We start from the raw sequence: 17,743 nt of genomic DNA on the forward strand, positions 1-17,743 counted from the left end.
TCTCCGTTTCCTCGTTCATTGGAAGGGCTTTGGTCCTGAGGAGCGTTCATGGATCAAAGCTGAAGATCTCAACGCCCCAGCTCTTCTTAAGAAGTTTTATTCCAAAAATCCGGACAAGCCCGGTTCCAGGTGTTCTGTGCCCACCTTTAAAAGGGGGGGTACTGTCACTCACCGGACTGTGAGTGCTTCTTCCCGTATATTTAGGAACCGTGGTCGTCCTCCATCCTGAGGGTCTGCGCATGCGCAGCCCTTTCAAACCCTTCAGTACCTGTTCCTTTAACTTAATTGGCAGATCAGGCAACACTCCCTATATTAAGCACCTGTGGTCAATACCACGTTGCCTGATCTTGGAGTCTCATTCCCCATGAGCCTCTGAAGGTGTTCCTGTGTTTCCTCGTGTATTCAGCGCTGCTGATTCCTGTGGTTTCCAGACCACTTCTACCCCTGTGGTCTCCAGACCACTTCTACCCCTGTGGTTTCCAGACCACTTCTACCCCTGTGGTTTCCATACCACTTCTACTCCTGTGGTTTCCTAACCACTTCAACTCTCCTGTGTATCATCGTGACTGTTAGCTGATTCCTATCCGCTGCCTCCTTGCACTACAGTCTTCAAGCCACTTCAACTCTGCTATGTATCATCGTGACTGTTAGCTGATTCCTATCCGCTGCCTCCGTGCACTACAGTCTTCAAGCCACTTCAACTCTGCTATGTATCATCGTGACTGTTAGCTGATTCCTATCCGCTGCCTCCGTGCACTACAGTCTTCAATCTACTTCGACTCACCTGTGTGCCATCATGACTGTTAGCTGATTCCTATCCGCTGCCTCCGTGCACTACAGTCTTCAATCTACTTCAACTCGCCTGTGTTTCATCGTGACTGTTTGGCTGATTCCTATTCGCTGCCTCCGTGCGCTTCAGTCTTCAGCTCATCTCATCTCTCCCGTGTTTCCTCGAGACTGCTACAGCTGATTTCTATCCGCTACTCTCCGTGCTCAACAGTTCCAGCTCAGCTCTGCTCTCCCGTGTTTCATCGTTGCTGCACCTGCTGGTTGCTATCCGCTACCTCCGTGTATCTGCAGAGTCCTGCTGCTGCTACTTCTCAGTTCTACTCGTCCTACAACAGCTGACCCGCTCTCCGTGCTTCTTCGTGTTCCCGCTGGTCTCTACTCGCCAGTCTGCATCGGATCTGCGCCTCACTGTTTTCATCTCATCTAGATCATCGCTACTCTTCAGGGTCCTCCAGGAGTCCAGTCCTACATACTACTGCTTCCTGAGTATTTGTTCCCCTGCTGGTTTACCTACCTGTGCGCTGCACCTACTTGATTACCGCTTCACCCCTCCAGGGACTTCGCATCCTGCCGGCCTCCAGCCGTTCAGGTATCTCTGCACTCCTGTCTGACAGCCTGCTTCTGAACCACGGTATGCATACTTCTCATTGACTGTGCTGGTGTATTGCATATCTTGCTGGACTGTGTTTGTTCTCCTCTGGAGTTTACTATCCGCTGAGACTATTGCCATCATTGACTGTGTTATCTTGTGCCGGATTACCTCAAGTGACTTTCTATTATTGCAGTGCTGTTCAGTCATTAATATATTGTGCATGTTATTGTGGATCAAGTTTAAGGTGCCCGTGTATCCCCTGTATTGCAGTCTCTCCCCGTGCTCCTCCTCACATATATATTCAGTGGTACAACTTGCTAGAGGCAGACCACTGATCCCTGTTTCCTGTGTCACCTGTTCCAGTATCCTCTCACATAGCAGTGGTACAACTTGCTAACGCAGACCACTGACTCCCCGGATACCTCCACTTGGATTTCATTCCTTCACTCAGACAGCGGTACAACTTGCTATCCGCAGACCGCTGACTCTCATCACCTCCTCGTTTCTGTTGGACATTCCTCCTCACTATAGCAGTGGTACAACTTGCTACCGCAGACCACTGACTACCCTCACGTGTCCTTTGTCCATACAGTTCCTCGTGTATTACTACATCCATATTACCAGTGCTGCTAGTCATAGACTTTCCTGAGCATCTCTATCATCTACTATTTCCTGTTCCGTGATCACCCTGCTACCAGAGTACCATATTACCATCTATACTGCTCTGGTAAGCCTATCACCTGGTGATCCCTGGGTAAAGACTCCTAGTGCCCGTGACAACACCATTCAAAGGATGCTTCCCTTCTCAATTTCATGGGCATTAAAAAGGTTTTCAAGCCCTGGAGAGGAGGGGATTACATCAAGTTCATGTCCAAAGAAGAATCCAAACTAATATATAACATCAAGACCCGTACGCCACACGTTCTAAATATAGACTTTGAGCTCAACCACTTCCTCCAATAAATTTAACAACCATCTAGAGTTTACCTCTAATAACCATTAGCCATTAACATAACCACCACCTCTTTTTTCTCCTTTGTGATATCAAAACTCCGAGTCCTTAGTCCCATCCCTTAAGATGTACCACCTGTCACCTGTACAAATGACTAAGGAAGGATATTAATATTGCTTTCACAGCAAAATAGTAATTTTAATCCTTAATTATGAGGAGCATGGGAAGCAATTTAATCAAATCCACAAAGAAACATTCTGTGGATTAAGGCAATATAACAGTGCCGCTTTGTACTTTATAAGTGACTTTCATTCCCCTTCCTTTTTCTGAGATAAATATGGAAATGGGAAATAATGCAATTAAAACCATAAAGACTAGCTATATACTGAATGGTACGATGTTTCAGTTCATTCTCTCCCTGTATACACGTGGATGTTGTTTACAGATCTTCATCTAGAATAAACCAATACAAATCGCGGATTGGACGATCCGGCTGCCCATCATCTACAGGCCCAGCCCAGGTCACTAACCATTGGAGCACTTCCAGGAAGTAATATATTTAAACTCCAGCTGGGGCCTACAGCACACTTGACTGACCATATTTGTGCCTCTCACAGGCACCCTACATACACCAGAAACCGCCGCTGTGGGAAGCGAACGGACCCACTTCACGCATGCGCAACTCTGCTAAGATTGCGATACTGCCAGCGACTTCCGGGTTTGACTATCACACTTCAGCGGGATGGCACAAGCGTGCTCACCATAGGGCATATTTAACAAATCACGGTAGTGCACTATTGTGCACTTACCGTGGAATTAAAGTCCCGATGTGCCCTCCGCGAATTTATTAAAGGTGCATCGCAGCAGATATCATGGATATCTGCTGTTTTGCACTCCTGATCGTTTTTGCGAGCAGTCACCATTCAACAGAATGGTGACTGCTCTGGCCGCAATCTAACAAGTCCCGAATTTTTTTTTTTCGGGAACTTGTCTTGATAATGTACGCCAGCTGAAGCTGGCGTACATTATCAGAATTGAAGAAATCCACTGCGCAATTGAAGGAAGAAGAGGAACGAAGAGAAGATCCCGAGACAGCGCATCCGAAGAGGGGGGTAAGTTTAAATTTTTTTCTATCACAAAAACAGCAGTTTTTCGGAACTGCTGTTTCTGTGTTCCCTTTTTAATAAATTTGAGAAATAGTTCAATCCTTATCCTTGCGATAAGGATTGATAACTATTTCTCACTTTTGCCGATTAATGATAAATGTGCCCCCATATCGGCTATCTTGGCACATAGCAGGACTATTTGGAAGGACATCACAGCCCATTGTCGAAGTCAGCAAATTGGATAAAGTCATTTCAATTAAAATCGAGCAAACTTGGTTGTCTTTGTCTGAAAAGATGTGTACGGTACGCTACGGCGTACAAGGGCACGCTACGGCGTGGAAGGGCGTACTCCGCTACTACACGTGGCAGCAACAGTATTTGGTCTTTTACCATACATTCGCACAAACACGCATACTTGTAAAATAGTACACATTAATGGTAGTTGCAACACATAGTCAGTTATGTCGAAATATAGTAGTATTTATGTGTTATAATATAAGTTATATGCACATTAGTGAAATATATGGAACAGGTTGAAGGAATCATATTTCATGTGTGGTATCATAATAAACCTCTTAACATTTGCTACTGTTTGGTTCACTCTGCGAAGGAATCGCAGAGTGCATACACAAGTTATGAAAGATAGGGAATTATGAACTACTTAAGACTAAGGAATCTTGGCAGGAAGAGCAGAGCATACCCCCTGGAGAGATGACCCCCTCCTTTGGATTCCTTAGGATGAACTAGCCAATGATTGACAACCCCTTCCTGAAACCTGGACCAATAGAAGCAAGCTATACCATCTTCATTGTATTACTGTATTTCTGTGTGCATATAAGCAGCAGCTTCACATCTAGGGGTAAATGTATGAATCTCCGGGTTCTTCATCTCCGGCGTGTTCAGCCTCTTCAGCGCTTAAATTTAAAGCGTCGCTGCATTGTAAAGGGAAGTTTCCCTTTACAATGCAGCGCCGCTTTAAATTTAAGCACTGAAGAGGCTGAACACGCCGGAGATGAAGAGTCCGGAGATTCGTACATTTACCCCCTAGTGTTCAGACATCTTGTCCCCAGACTTCAGGATTGAATGACTGCACACTGGATCCAGAGCGCCTGCGATAAGTAACGGCTGTGCTTATTATTATTATTTCGCTTGAATTATTCTGCTACTTTTTGAGAATAAATCTTAGTGCTTTGGAAACACAAATCGAGGTTCGACAATCGTTATTGGTTAGCGACAATATGCACTTAACACCATCTACATTGAGGGTAAGTCCTCTATCACCCAGCCTTTCTTAGGCGCTCTCTATCGGATTACAATGTCGGCTGACATTCCTAAAGGAGATTTTATACCTGTCTGACACGCATAGAATTGACTTTGTCGCTATCTCTGGTAATTCAGTGGACTCCAGTGGCCCTATCAGAGAAACGTGTCTGTGTGGCTTAACAAGCCTTAAGGAGATTTCATGATTGCTACATCTGTACACTACTGACTCTGTTGTATCTCTGTACCTAGTGGACTTTACCAGCCCTATCAGAGAATCGTGTTTGTATGGCGAATATGGACTTTGTTTGCTGCACTAAATAATTTTATACCCTTTCCTGTTTGTCCTAATGCTATTTACAGCTTCGTATGTGCCATATTTTATTTTGTCAGTGTTAATAACTGGAGGGTGTCACCCACCATAACTGCCGTTAATAAATTTCTCTGTATCGATTGTATTTGTAATGACTTCTTCAATTAATGCCACTTTGTATCACTTGGGAGCATATACTGATAACTGCATCCAATACACAGAATTAAATATTTGTTGCTGTGCAATTTGTCAGTAATATGAAACATTCTCATTGTCAATAATGTCAAATCTAGGGACAGATAACTACTATGTGACTAAACAAAGAGTATAATATATACACAGACATTTTTGGCCTGACCAACCTAGTATTGTGTTAATTTCATTGCAGATTCGCAGGAGCATTCATGACCCCAGTGAAAGACAGAGAGGCTCCAGGATACAAAGAGATAGTTAAACGGTCAGTGAAAAACTTTTTATGTTTTTTTTTCATATGCCCAGTGTTATGTTTAAAGGTAAAGTAAATCCTATTTAGAAATCACTTTTGTTTCAAGGCAGAAAAAGGAGCGCAAATAGCTGCGGATATAATGACAAACAAAGGAGAGAAAAACATAGATCAAAAGTGGCAATGTTTACACTCCTTTGCAATTGTGAGCAGTCCAGCGCGTGTGTCCAGTAAACCTCTCCCTCAACCTCATTACCGCTTACCCTACCTCTCGATGTCTCCGTGAGGCCAGGAGGTGATGTGTCCAGGTTGTTCCTCCGGCGCTTAACAGCGCACACGTCTCCTGTATGTTTCCAACGATGTTTGTGCAGCTTCTCTCGGCGGTGGTTCCTGTTACTATGATGTGCTGGATAGGTCAAAAAGATGCAGTCAGTTCAACGCATTTCATCCACTGGGGGATTTTGTCAAGAATACTGCTGCATTGTTAGAAGGGCTTTTTATTCATTCTTCTTAATTGTTTAATTGCTTGATTAAAATAACTATTAAACGTGGAGATAAAGCTCAAATGGTAATGTTGTCATATATCTGACACAAACCACTGAAAAGTGAAATATATAGTTATAAAAAAGAAGAAAAAAAGATAAAAAAAAGATAAAAGATAAAAAAAAATCAAAAAAAAAATCAGAAACTAAAAAATCAAAAAATCAAAAACCACCACTTCGTTCAATGAAATTGTAAACTTATTAAGTATATCAATCTAAAAGGGTTGCAATACTAAACCCATAAAATCTTATAGTAATTGGCTATTGTGGTCTTAATGCCAAGATGTTTACAGGCATTACAATTCAAACAAAAGAAAAAACCTTTGGAGGAATGAGTGTCATTATTTCCCAAGATGGGTGGAATACAACTGGCAGTAAGAATGGATTTTAGATTGCTCGCTTTTTTATAGACTATTCTTGGTCTGTCTGAGATGATTTTATTGCAGTCCTCATCCATCTTCAACACATGCCAGTGTTTTTGAATGATGGATTTGAAAATGTGATTTATAGCATTGTATTAAACCTACAATGATGAACGCTAAATTGTGTGAGGGGGTGTATACAGTGCTGAAATCTGAATTTTCTTACAGATGTAAGTATTCTGTGCTTCTAGGCCAATGGACCTCACTACAATAAAACGTGGGATATCGAAGGGAAGGATTAAGACAAAATCAGAGTTCCAGAGAGATGTCTTGTTAATGCTTGAAAACTCTGTCATGTATAACAGCATCCAACACAGTGTTCACCAAAAAGCCCTGGAGATGCAGAGAGATGTAGAGGAGCTGCTAAAGGTATGTTAATGCAGTTCTTATGTGCTAAGCCCTGTCTTTGCAAGTTTGTATGTGTCACAACATGCAATTATCCCCAACTGTACTATTTAATGTCTAAATTATTGTGATGTTCATAATGGATTGTGCAGATTTTACCAGTAGCCTGGAAAATTCATGATTATAACACTTATGTTAGATAGCATTTTACTGATCAGGTGTAAGATTTCTTCCAGGAAACACGTTGTGAGAAGACTGAAATGTTTTGCCCTTTACCTGGAAATATGATGGTAATACAGATAGCTATCCTCCTCGGGATATTTCAAGCTTTCCACCTCCATCATAGTACAAGCTGGGTGAGATATAGAGGGATCGCCACCTGGTGGTTTGTTCATGCTGCTGCTGAATACTAAATAGAGGCATTTTTATATTGAGGATGTATTGTACACTTCCAAGTCACCCATGCTTCTACAATTCTACAATGTTGTTTAACAAAACTAACCTAGAAAAGTGGGTTACATGCTGCAATATTGACAATGATAGAGGGCAATTGATTATTGTATACCTTATATAACTAATGGTGATAAGTCCATATTGGAAGCATGCAGTAGGTGGGCTGCACTGTCCACAATGCACTGGATTGCAGTATTCGTGGATGATTCAGTATTTCATTTGAACCTATAGAAATGTTAGCCAGACCAATTGTGAAATATGAGTGCCTGAAAAGCATGAATCTTAGTAGTCATGTATTTTTCATTTCAAAGATTGTTTATATTATCATATCAGTGGCTCAGTGGTTAGCACTTCTGCCTCACAGCGCTGGGGTCATGAGTTCAATTCCCGACCATGGCCTTATCTGTGTGGAGTTTGTATGTTCCCCCCGTGTTTGTGTGTGTTTCCTCTGGGTCCTACGGTTCTCCTCCCACACTCCAAAAACATACTAGTAGGTTAATTGGCTGCTATCAAAAAAAAATATATTTTTTTTTTTACCCTAATCTGTGTGTGTATGTTAGGGAATTTAGACTGTAAGCTCCAATGGGGCAGGGACTGATGTGAGTGAGTTCTCTGTACAGCGCTGCGGAATCAGTGGCGCTATATAAATAAATGGTGAAGATTGGTATTCATCCTTGTTAGGAAAGATACAAGTGGCATTATGTGCATGTGGTGTGTAGAAACATCAGCAACAGCAGGAAGATAAGTCATGTGTTTCAGCAAAAAATATGTGCAGTTCTGGAAACATAATGTTGACTTTGTGACTGATCACTGGAAAAGATCTATACCCAATGGTATAGATTTTGAGTTTGGTAGAAGATATCTCGCCCATTAATGCTGAGTGTAGTCTCTTTGTTTTGCATCCTCTTTTATACACCTAATATGATCTGTCCAACATGTATCTAAGAATATCGTCAGTGTTCTCCCCAGAAAATGTTGCCATTCGTTGGTATTAAGAAGTAGCCGGTTAGGGGCAGTTGTAATACTTTGCAATAATATTGAAAAATGTTGGAGGTTATTGCCCACACCTGCAAGGACTGATCAGACTGGTAGTCAGTGGTCTAACACACACTGCTGGCTGTACTGCTCACATAGGGGTATTCAATTCCCCCCCAAAGTAGCGCAGCATTAACCCTATTACCGTTATTACAGTAAATTTAACCTGGCTTTCTGCTCGCAGCTCAGGAAGCTGCGAGCAAAAAGCCGGCATTGAATCTACCGTTATAACGGTATTTAAGCGCACTATTACCATAATAACAGTAATAGTGCTCTTAAATACCGTTATTACGGTAGATTCAATGCCGGCTTTTTGAATTACCTCCATAGTGCCTGTTCTAATAGGAGAAACAATGGTTTATTCTATTATAAAAGTACTCTATACAAAACCAAAATGATTGAAAGCACCTGCGCATCAAAAATCAAATGCAGCCTCTTATTCCTTATAGCACAAAACCCCCTTTGTGCATCAGAAAGTAACAATATAAAATGGAAAAGGAATTAGATGGCGCTATTGATGTTTACATACAATAAACAAAACAGTCTGAGAAATAAATGAAAATTCCAAAAAAAGTCCAGAGAAAACGCTCATGAAAAAACGCACTGTCACAAATCCAAGTCCACTCCGGATAGTGTCTTTCACCTTATTTCACCAAGATGCCTTGATAAAGATTTGATATTCGAAATGCGTCGGCAAGGAGTAGGTGACGTCAGGAACGTTCAGGAGAACTCCCTTCCACCCGGCGGTAGCGGGAATGTTGTATGAACAAGCCGGCGGTCCGGATTCGGACATTCACATCTTTTCTACATGCCCGTTATCTTCTAAGTGGGGGTAAGAGTTCACCTTCACTGTATGATCCTGCGGTTTTTATATTTTTCTGTCTCTATGTTTTATCGGGGCTGGTGCCCACTGTTTTAATAAATGAATGTAAGATTTTACACATGTGCAACTCCTCCTTTCTTTCTATAATGAAACGGAGTGAAGATTGACTTCAGAGAAGTTAAAGTGATCATCTCATAAGACTCAATCCTGTTTTTTGGTGTAAGTGTATACCTTGAGAAAGGTTATATTGAGTTCACCACGTGGTGTTGCATGCTATATGTACTATTCCTCGGGTAAATAGGGGAACATCAAAGTATTCAATAGTACAGACATTTGATAAGAGATACACTAAAGTTATGTATTTTTCCTTTTATGGAATCTATTGAAACGAATTGGTGTGGCAACGCTCATTTAGTGTTGAAATAAGGTGAAAGACACTATCCGGAGTGGACTTGGATTTGTGACAGTGCGTTTTTTCATGAGCGTTTTCTCTGGACTTTTTATGGACTTTTCATTTATTTCTCAGACTGTTTTGTTTATTGTATGTAAACATCAATAGCGCCATCTAATTCCTTTTCCATTTTATAATAGTACTCTGTTGGGCTCCAAGAGCCCGGGAAATAGGTGCTGGGGAGAACACTGATCGTTGTAAATACTCTCATAAGTTGACATCTGTAAGTGGTCTCTTCTGCACCTGACCCTATGCTGCATGTTAGGTTTGTGTATTTTTATTATTAAACTACTGATTTTAAAAAGTAAGTGAAAACAAAAAGCAGTACAAAAATCATCAAGTAATAATCCCGACAAGCCACCATGGTTATATTTAGGGAATTCCAAGTATAGGCACTGCTATAAGAATTATGGAGTGCTACAGTGCGCGTGTGGCCTCATGACTTTATATGGATTAGAGCAATCTGTAACTTTATTTATTTATAACTGTCATTTTAAGCATTATTGGGGAACTTTTGCAATGGTCATTTAAAAAAAAAAAAATCAACTCTCTTCATTTTGTGTCCCTCAAAATATGCTACCTTCTGATACATCTGCCTCAGCTTACCTCATTGTAGGAATATACTCTTGGGGGTAGACTTACTAAACTGCGGGTTTGAAAAATGGAGATGTTGCCTATAGCAACTAATCAGATTCGAGCTGTCATTTTGTAGAATGTACTAAATAAATGATAACTAGGGGCCTGATTCATTAAGGATCTTAACTTCAGAAACTTCTTATTTCAGTCTCCTGGACAAAACCATGTTACAATGCAAGGGGTGCAAATTAGTATTCTGTTTTGCACATAAGTTAAATACTGACTGTTTTTTCATGTAGCACACAAATACTTGATAGCTTATTTGTACACTGACATTTAAAGTTCATATTTGTGTGATACATGAAAAAACAGTCAGTATTTAACTTATGCGCAGAACAGAATACTAATTTGCACCCCTTGCATTGTAACATGGTTTTGTCCAGGAGACTTAAATAAGAAGTTTCATAAGTTAAGATCCTTAATGAATCAGACTCTAGAATCTGATTGGTTGCTATAGGCAACATCTCCACCTTCTCAAACTCACAGTTTAGTAAATATACCCCTTGGTGTCAACACATGAGCAGAAATTACATTACAGTTACCCTTGCTAAACTAAAGTTTTTTTTGTGTTTTAGGTTCTAAATTTGCAAGTGGACCAAACATCTTAGGTAGCTTAATGACAGTGGATGAGAAGGACCATTCCTGTATGTTCCAGTTCTTCAATCCAAAATTCAAGGACATTGGGCAGATTTACTGTCCAAACCTCAGTGATAGTGATATGTGCTATTTTGTCCATAATCTATAAGTATATTGTCCTTTTTTTGTTTGTTGTTGAAAGGAAACAATGTTGTATAATTATGTGTTTTGTTGAAGTTTTAATATATCTGTGAGTGTATTTTTAGTATTGTTTGAAAAGAAGTTTAAAAAATATATGTTACAGTAAGTGGTTGCATGATTTTTTTTATTAGCAATAGATGAACATTTTTATTATAAACCTCTGGTCCATGATTGAAGCATGCATTATACATCACCCCTTATAACCAACTTGACTAATATAACAGAACACAAATGAAAACAATAAAATAATCTCTATAATCAATATCTATTTGGCTTATAAATTAATTAGTCTGCATATAGTTCATACTTGCCAACTCTCCCGGAATGTCCGGGAGACTCCCGAAAATTCGGGTCGGTCTCACGGACTCCCGGGAGAGCTGGAAAATCTCCCACATCCAGCTACTGGCACCCCAAAATGACGAGATTGGCGGTGAATCGTGTCATTTTGGCCCCGCCCACTGTGACAAAACGGCGTATCCGTTGCGGGGACAAAATGACGCATTTTCCGGCGCCCCGTCCCCTCCCGCCCTCTAGTCACGCCCCTCTCCCGGAAAGAGCTATGAGAAAGTAGGCAAGTATGATATAGTTACAGTTACTAAAGATGCCCAGGCAAATATTATTACTTATTACACTGAAGCTGGCAACACTCATTTAGATCTGGGTTGTCAAGAGAAATTTTGGGCCCCGGTACAGCAACTTTATGGGGCGCCTCATAATCGAAAAGAAGGGAAACCTATGTTCCGGCGCTTAACAGTGGCACACTGTCAAAGGGGTGTGGTAATATCATTGGGGGTGTGGCTGTGCATCATTGGGGGCGTGCTTAGGAGGTAAAAAGTGCAAGGCAAGGAATAATTTAATATATCCTCATTAGAGCATACAATCATTTGGTGCTACAGGGCTCTCTTAGTTTAAGGACGGAGCCCTGTAGCACTGTCATTACAGAAATGCCCAGCAGCTTTACTCACACTTGCCCCCCCTCTGACCAGCAGCTTTAAACACACATGCCCCCTCCCCATCACAGCCACATGACCTGCTGATGTCACAGGGACCGGGATCTGGCCCCTGTCTTATGGAGATGGATGCAGGCAGTCTGTGCAGTCCGTGCATAGACTGTGACAGCACATAGTACTCACTGCGGGGGCATTATTCATTCATAGAATATTGTACTACAAGATGTAGAATATTCTGTGAATGAATGACACTGCCGCATTTAGTAGTATGCGACTTCACAGCCTATTCAGGGACCGCATAGGCTGCCCCCCCCCCCCCCTCCTTCTTCCCAGAAAACACAACAAAATAGCAGAAGAAATTAAATTAGTCAAAAAAAACCCAAAAAACGTTGGTAGTCTGTAGTGTGGGCCCGGGCCCCGGTAATTAGTACCCCCCCCCCCCCCCTCTCTGCGCCCCTGATTTAAATCCATCCGTTCATCCCAAATACCAAATATACCAAGTTCGAACAGCACTGAGGCTCTTATTACCAAGCTCTATTTCAGTGTTCTTTTGCCTTAGGACGTTTGCCTTGTCTAGGGAATGCTGAGGTATGCTCCGTAAACTGACAGAATTCAGAGTAGCACTAGCAGATAGGAAGGAGTCTAGGACCGGGGTCTGTGCCGAAATACGGAACTGGAGGCCACTGCATTAACCTCTTTTTGACCAGAGTGCATTCACACCTTTGTGAACAGAGCACATTTCACAGTTTTGCTGTTTGTTGGATACAATGCGAATTATGTTTCAACATAGCTTTCTTATGGGATAGATTGTACTCGTTTTGATAGCTTAGTAAAAAAAAAATCAGTACTTTATACTGGGAAAAACATACACTTTTCCATGATTCTTCACTTAGTTAGTGCTACCTTAGCCCTTTTTGTATAATATTTTTTTATTGATGGTTGCAGAAAATATAACAGGCATATCTGTAATATATTGTAACAGTAAGACTCCCAGTTAATGTCCTCGAAATATGTATATGAATCAGACCGGGCTTGATGCACATGAGATGTGATACGAAATATGTAGCCAGTAAGGCTGGGTACACACTACACTGTTTTCAGCAGATTATCGGGCCAATCAGACGATAAACTACTGATTGGCCAGATATCATGTGAGTGTGTATACTTACACGATGATCGAAAGTTGTCCCAAAGTGCCGATCATTGTCTCATTTCGTTGGTCGTACTCTTTGATTTTTGCCGTTCCGATCAGCTTCCAATCCAGCATTCTCACAACTGTCGTCCAGAAAGGTGAGGAAAGGACCCTTCACCTTGGGCTGTGACAGCAGATATAATAGATAATCCACGGGACAGCTCAGAGTGTGTTGCAGTGATTTATAACAGAAACTGTGCACAAAGGAGGGGTGCTGCTGGCTGGAGATGTGCCTGCTGCTGTTTCTGATCACTGGGTAGTGACTGCCCACAGCTCAAAGTGCTGCTGCCAACGACCTGGCCTGCTAAGAGATCACTGTGCCTCTGTGTAAGGGCATCGGCTACAATTACATGCCCGCCTGATCTGAAATTCTTCCTGTGCAGCATGTACCCTCAGATCTGTCTGAAGAACTGCAAAAAGCCGCTGTCACCCTTCCGAAGTATGTGTGAACGGGTCCATGCAGGCTGCGCTCTCCTTATGCGCCAGTACGGCTTTTGGAAATACGATGGCCCCTTTCCTGAGCAGCACCGGCATCTAGCATGGACCGCGCTTTGTACCTGTCATGCTACAAACGGCTATCCCCTGATCACACTAGTTCCCAACACAGTTCCAAACTGCTGCGTTAAACAGAAGTTTTAAACCGTTTCTGCTGCTGTGGAGTCTGGCTGTCCTGTGGGCTGGTACAGGAATGGAGCACGAGGCGCAGCTGGAGCATAGATCTGGCTAACAGGAGGATGCCGTTAAGAGTGGAGGATTACGATGTAATGTACACAATAGTTTCGGGGTCCTATGGGAAGTGCCAGATGATTCGTAGGAGAGGGGACGGGAAGCTGTTGGTATGGAAAGAGCTGGACTATGGTACCATGAGTGAGGCAGAGAAACAGATGCTGGTCTCTGAAGTGAGCCTGTTGCGGGACCTGAAGCATCCAAACATTCTCCGCTACTATGACCGTATCATTGATTGAACAAATACTACTCTTTACAAACACTATTCATTTTGCTAAAACTTTTCTTGGCACTCCATATTACATATCTCCTGAATAAATGAATAGGATGTCCAACAATGAGAAGTCTGATATATGGGGGCACATTTATCAATCATCGCCAAAAATGAAAAATAGTTATCAATCCTTATCGCATGGATAAGGATTAAACTATTTCTCAAATTTATTTAAAAGGATCACAGAAACAGCAGTTCCGATAAACTGCTGTTTCTGTGATAAAAAAATCACACTTACCCCCCTCTTCGGAATGCGGTGTCCACAGATCTCCTCCAGGTGTTCTTCATTTTTCCTTACTCTGGAACTGCGCATGTGCAGTTTGAAAAACTGCACATGCGCAAAAAAACATCCCTGCTCTGTCTCTGCAACTATAGTTGCAGAGAGAGCGGTGAGTGACAGGGAGGGACGCATGCGCTGTCCAGCTCTGCTCTTCGGAGAGGAGCTGACAGCCCTGAAATCTGACAATTATGATAATATACGCCAGCTTCAGCTGGCATACATTATCAAGACAAGTTTCCGAAAAAAATGTTTTTTAGATTGCGGCCAGGAGCAGTCACCATAATGTTGAATGGTGACTGCTCCCAAAAACGAAGAGGAGTGCAAAGCAGCAGATATCCACGATATCTGCTGCGATGCACCTTTCATAAATATGCGGAGGACACTGAGGGACCTTAATTTCATGATAAGAGCACTATCGTGCTTTGTTAAATATGCCCCATGGTCTCTGAGTTGCCTTCTCTTTGTACACTTTCACAAAGAGCACTTATACGTCCCCAAGCGCACTTGTATGCAGACATGTAGCAAGCATCAGAACGAATCATGCACAGTGTGTGTTCCATGCATATTATGGCATGTAAGGTGTACAAAAAAATATAGACTCTTTAATGGGACTAACGAAAGTCTGAGGGAGTTGGGCGCTTAATGGCAGAACTGTCATTTAGATTAGTTAGCGTTTCAAGGGAAAGAATGTGATTGTTCCGGTGGTGTCTCACCTCTGAGAATGCTCCGCTGCCAATACTGTGCAAAAGGCTATTTGATGTGTTTAGCTGGGTAACAGTAGAGGACACTATGCTGCTACTTTTCAGTCGATGGTTATGACAGATGACAAGCACAGATCTGGAGGTAATCGGGTGTAGTATGTACACTTCAATCGACATGCAGATCAGGACTTTTTTGTTTGTTTGTTTTCTCGTTCGTTAAATTGGTAAAGATATCGTACCATTGGTAGTTTGTTGCAGTGTGTTTCTAGCTTAACAATGACATTTCATTGGTCCTAGACCACATCCTCTGGAAGATAAAAAAGGGAGTGAGGTGACATAAACAAAATGGAAACACCAACAAAGGAAGAAGGGAAAGATGATAGGAGGAAGGTTACGGAAAAGCCTTCAGGACCCTTCTAAGAGTGCATTTATTGGATCCATCTGCAATACATACAGAGTCCCAGTGGATGAAAAAATATATTTTCTATTCTTTTTAATGTGCTGTCATACAAGGACTTTCAATCTAACATTCAAAGGGAAATCAAAAACACAATTGTGAACCTTTCACAATAACAAGTCATATCCCTAAAATGGGGGGGGGGGGGGGGAGTGGTTTGAGAGGAAGTACCTAAGAATATGTCAACCAAGCCAGTTGAGAAAGAATATCAGTTACCTGAAAGAGAGACTGTAATATTCAAATCATCAAACCAGGTATTAATGAACTCAGTGTAGCAATCTCTAGAACACATTTGATTCTCCTTTTTATTTCCCACTAGGTTTATCACTAAAACAAAATTTGGATAGGAACGATAAGGATTGAGCTGAGTCATGTTTGGGAGGGTATCTTGCATAAGGGCTGTCAAATTTCTCTTTATATGATGATTGTAAAGAACGTGATCTCTTTTCGGAGATGTTTATCCTCTTAGTGTTAACAGAATACATCCTTAACCCATCTACCATATTTAGTGTGATGAAAGAGAATAGTGAATGCCAAGACTTGCAGGCTCTGAAGTTGAGGTCTATGTGAAAAATGGGATTTTGAGTCATGAAGTGAGTATGGGGAGGGGAGGGAGCAGGGGTAAAGGACAAGGATGGAAGAGGAAAAAACAAAAGGGATAGAGGGTAAAAGGGGTCATAAAACACTTACACGAAATACACACATTAACAAATGGTTGTATACTCATAAAAATGTATTATAGTTCAACTGCTCAAGAAAGCCTTGGAAGGAAACTCATGGTCTGGTACTAATATTAGTGGTTTAAGGCACAGGATACACATGGCAATAGCAGCCCTGTATTACCACAGCTAAATGAACATTGTAGAAAGATTAGGATAAACTGTGTACTATTAACAACCACACGCATCTGACATGTGCAAATAATTATCCACTTACACGAGTAGTTCCTAGACGTGAACAGGAAAAGTTCTGCAATACCTGAACTCTATTTCTATTTCCAAATAGATAAACTTGAGCTTCCTGACTTTCTCTAAAATCTCTTCTGGTGATGCAAAATAATATCTCTATGCTTTTGTGGCCGGAAAACTCTGTGGGCCCAGTCAAAAGCAATTTATGAGTTTGGATTCTGTTCCAGGATCTCATTAAAAGTGTAGGTCATTTCATTGTCCACCCCCTGGGGGAATGTCTTCCTGAATGCTCTAAGTGCATACATTATTATGACAATCTCTGTTGTTAAGTTCATACTGCAATAATCAAACTTTCAGTAACTACTTATTGACTGTTTACTGTAACTTGGAGCAAAAGTTGTCTGAGGTCTTTCATGGTCTCCTCAAGATTGGTTAGCCTAGTTGTAAGGCTGGATATTTCGGTATGGATATTGGCCACCTCCACTCTAACTGGCTCTTGAATATGACGCTCAAGAGTCTCAAAGTATTACTTAGTGGGGAGGAACTTGAGGTGCTGCAGAATTTGTATTATTTTTTTAAGTTTGCTGGAGAGAGAATCAGGAATTTTTTAAGTACATAGTAGATGAGGAGAGAAATCTCTTGGATAGCTGTCCCACTTCTTAGACCTTTTGTTGTCTTTCCACATTATGTAATAAATTCATGTTTAATCAGAGATGTGCTGAGGCACTTGAGTTAATGTGGCATGAAGGGCTGTTATCAGTCACTTTCCCCCATAATAACATACATCCAAACTATGAAGATGGGTTATTACATAATTATTCAACATACACTACAGAGCCATTTGGCAACTTGAAATTACTGAGAATTTAGCCTATCAGACCAAGGGGTATATTTGCTAAACTGCAGGTTTGAAAAAGTTGAGATTCAGGGCCTGATTCATTAAGGAAAGTTAAGAAAAAGTGAGTAAGGCAAAACCATTTTGCTTTGAAGGGGGAGGTAAGTTTAAAATGTGATGGCAAATTTATATTTGGGGTAGGGCATGTCCTAGATCAACTTTAAATTTCAGTGTACAACGGTTTTTTCTAGAAAACTTGAGTAAGAAAACTTACTCAATTTTTGCTTACATTTTCTTAATGGATCAGGCCCTCAAATTCTAGTTATGATTTACTTAATACATTATACAAAAGCTACAGTCTGGTTGCTATAGGCAACGTCTATACTTTTTCAAACCCAGTTTAGTAAATATACTCCTAAGGTCCCAATTGTAAAGCGCTACGGAATTTGCTGGCGCTATATAAATAAATGTTGTTGATGATG

General features: G+C 41.3%; 1 protein-coding gene across 7 annotated transcripts in view; it reads left to right on the forward strand.

Annotated features, from left to right (window-relative positions):
• Positions 1 to 11,200, forward strand: part of BRD8 (bromodomain containing 8) — a 104,602-nt gene extending 93,402 nt beyond the window's left edge. For 6 of the 7 annotated variants that reach the window (XM_075209106.1, XM_075209107.1, XM_075209110.1 and 3 more), the window contains 3 exons: positions 5,401 to 5,469; positions 6,610 to 6,787; positions 10,737 to 11,200. In XM_075209106.1, coding sequence (XP_075065207.1) covers positions 5,401 to 5,469; positions 6,610 to 6,787; positions 10,737 to 10,769 — 280 coding nt within the window. In that variant the 3' untranslated portion in view covers positions 10,770 to 11,200. Of the gene's footprint in view, positions 1 to 5,400; positions 5,470 to 6,586; positions 6,788 to 10,736 lie in introns of those variants that run through there. The other variant, XM_075209109.1, reaches the window with a different exon arrangement.
• The last annotated feature ends 6,543 nt before the right edge of the window (positions 11,201 to 17,743 follow it).

The sequence above is a fragment of the Mixophyes fleayi genome, chromosome 4, assembly GCF_038048845.1.
Source record: "Mixophyes fleayi isolate aMixFle1 chromosome 4, aMixFle1.hap1, whole genome shotgun sequence".
Taxonomy (NCBI): domain Eukaryota; kingdom Metazoa; phylum Chordata; class Amphibia; order Anura; family Limnodynastidae; genus Mixophyes; species Mixophyes fleayi.